At 43.3% G+C, this 2,642-nt stretch overlaps 1 protein-coding gene across 1 annotated transcript in view; it reads left to right on the top strand.

The window, feature by feature from the left end:
- Positions 1 to 2,024, top strand: part of LOC147471550 (uncharacterized) — a 2,130-nt gene extending 106 nt beyond the window's left edge. Inside the window, exons 2-3 of the mRNA XM_086538397.1 lie at positions 389 to 717; positions 1,208 to 2,024. Coding sequence (XP_086394523.1) covers positions 395 to 717; positions 1,208 to 1,376 — 492 coding nt within the window. The 5' untranslated portion in view covers positions 389 to 394 and the 3' untranslated portion in view covers positions 1,377 to 2,024. The remainder of the gene's footprint in view (positions 1 to 388; positions 718 to 1,207) is intronic.
- Positions 2,025 to 2,642: the final 618 nt, after the last annotated feature.

Below are 2,642 nucleotides of genomic sequence, written 5' to 3'. Positions count from 1 at the left end.
AATACTGACAGGAGCATGACGTAATGTTGTGATTTGACATATCTTGTTTTTCTTATTATTTCGATTTTATGTGAATATCTACATTTTCTTATAACATTTTTTTACACAGCATCTTATACATGTATACTTATTCATTCCTCAGTATCCTCAAAGTTAGCGATAGATCTCTGGCTGACAAATATTTTTTCACATACTATATTAGATATTGTGTGTGTGTGCGTAGATAGATAAATAAGTAGATTGAGCTAGAGAGAGAGAGAGAGAGAGATTGAGGTAAAGGTAAAATTGGTGAGATAGAGCGTAAATTATAAGAAAAAGTAGAAAAACTGAGTGATTCACGAGAATAAAGGTATTCCACTCCTTCCCTCCTTCCCTCCCTCCATCCCAGCCCATCATGACGACCGTGACCGTGGGCGTGTTGGGCGGCGCAGGCCTCGCTGCCGCCGCCGCCGTGGCCGGAGCCGTGGGTCTGGGCCTGCTCGCCCTGGCGGGAGCAGGACGCCGCAGCAACAGGCGCCGCAACGGCCACAGGAGGTACGGGAGGGAGGCGGGGGAGGCGGGGGCGCAGGACGAGGAGTGGCCCGCCCTCGAGAACCTGCTGCAGGACGTGCGGCGGCAGGACACGACGGGCTGCGGCAGGAGGCTCCTGTGCGAGCTGGCGCAGGAGGACGAGGAGGCGCTGTCGCTGGAGGAGCTCGAGATCCTCAGCCTGGTCGGGTGAGTCACGGACCTCGGTGCGCTTGCCTCTGCTCCGCTCTTCTTTCCTTCCTTCTCTTTCATTTCTATTTCTCATTTCTCGAACCGTGCCTCATGGTTCATCCGCAAGCATAATAGCACATGTGCACAGTTGTTTGGTTTGGCATCCATTCATTCGCGTGTTGGTTTACATTCGGGCTGCTATACTGAGAGTTAACTTTTCTGTTTTCAAATCTTTAACAGTTCTCACCAAGTTCCATTAAGCTTTGTTCTAAATATCAGTACACGAAACGGTCATTTGTATTGCCTTACCGCTTGTTTTTAATATATTTAACTTTAAGTTTTAAAAACTATAATTTTACTCTTTACTTACTCTTTGCTCTTTTTCTTATTTTGTTCTAACACTGCCAATTTTCCTTCATTCATGCACTGTTCCTCTTCTTTCATTAATTAATGAATTGGTTTCAGTCTCTATAAATGCTCCCATCCATCCCTTCCCTTGCTCCTTCAGGCCCGACGTGACGCCCGGCGAGGGCCTCCTGCCCCCCGGCGGCGCCAGCGGGGAGTTCGCGCGGGCCAGGGCCTTCGGCAGGGACGGCGGGGACTGCGGCGCCGCCTTCCCCCTGTGCCCTCTCAACGGCACGCAGCTCATGGACTCCGTCATGGCCTACTTGCCATGATCTGCTTCCCTCATGACGCTTCTTCCGGCTGACCACATGGCATGGATAGCTAACTACCAGAGGACGTAACTCGTAACATTCCGAGTATCTGGCATAATTTGGTTGGTTCAAAAGGCACAAAATTCCACTTACTGAACATTCTGGTGTATCTTCGGCAATTCAGAACTCTTTGAAGAATACACCGGTGCCGTGTATTTAGCCCCCAAACGCCGACGAATTTTAAAGAACACAATTTACAAAAAGCGCCTAGTTACCGTTGGTCACTGTCTACACCTAATTCCGTTACTGTCCGCCCATTATTGATGAAACTGCTGGCTGGTTATATTTGTTAATGCAAAAAAAAATCACAATGAAAATTTGTAAGCAATCACAATGTAATGGGTTAATGGTATTTCTTCTTTGAGACTAAAACATTTCTTGATTTAAAAAAAAAAAAATTATATATATGTGTGTATGTGTGTGGGTGTGTGTGTGTGTGCGTGTGTGCTAATATACCTCTATATCAAATGAATATAATTCCGTGTATGTTGTCAGTGATATATACATAACAAGTAGAGCATCTTTTTAAATATATGTCATGTATCTGGAATATGTATTTTTTAAGAATGCATATGTCACTTATCTACAATAAATCCATATGAAATTAAATCGTCGTTTTTCTATATTAAGCATTTTCTATAGCAAACATTATCAAAAATCTTCATGTTAGCTAATCCTCTTCATCTTATCTTTTCCTCTATTATATATTTTTGGTCAGAATTAATTTTGTTTTCTTTTTTATAATCATCGTCGGAAGAGGGATATAGATTTACTCGAAAATAAGTTTAGTGTTTCTATTCGCACTATAACAGTCTTTCATTAGATATATTTCATTGCTGTATGCCCCCCCCCCTCCCAACATTTGAGTATAATCTTGTACAGATAAAAATATTGAAATACAGACACACGCGCATGGACACATATCAACACATGCTTCTAGGTTCATGCTTGGTGACGTTAAGAGCGCAATTGAGAAACAACCTTTTTCTGCAACATAGTCACTGCAACATAAATACGTAAGGATACGCTGTTACGCGTATATGCGTTTTTACACACCCAAGCACGAACACATATACAAATGTACATAAAACACACACACACACATACACACACACACACAGACACACTCACACACACACACATACACACTCACACACACACCATGCCCGCACACAAATGCTCAAACATGCATTAGAAATTCATTAGAAACGAAATACGGACCGAAAA

The sequence above is a fragment of the Penaeus japonicus genome, unplaced genomic scaffold (genome assembly GCF_977035675.1).
Source record: "Penaeus japonicus unplaced genomic scaffold, GWHDUDI00000001_assembly GWHDUDI00000007, whole genome shotgun sequence".
Taxonomy (NCBI): Eukaryota; Metazoa; Arthropoda; class Malacostraca; order Decapoda; family Penaeidae; genus Penaeus; species Penaeus japonicus.
This window is presented reverse-complemented; position numbering and strand designations above follow the sequence as displayed.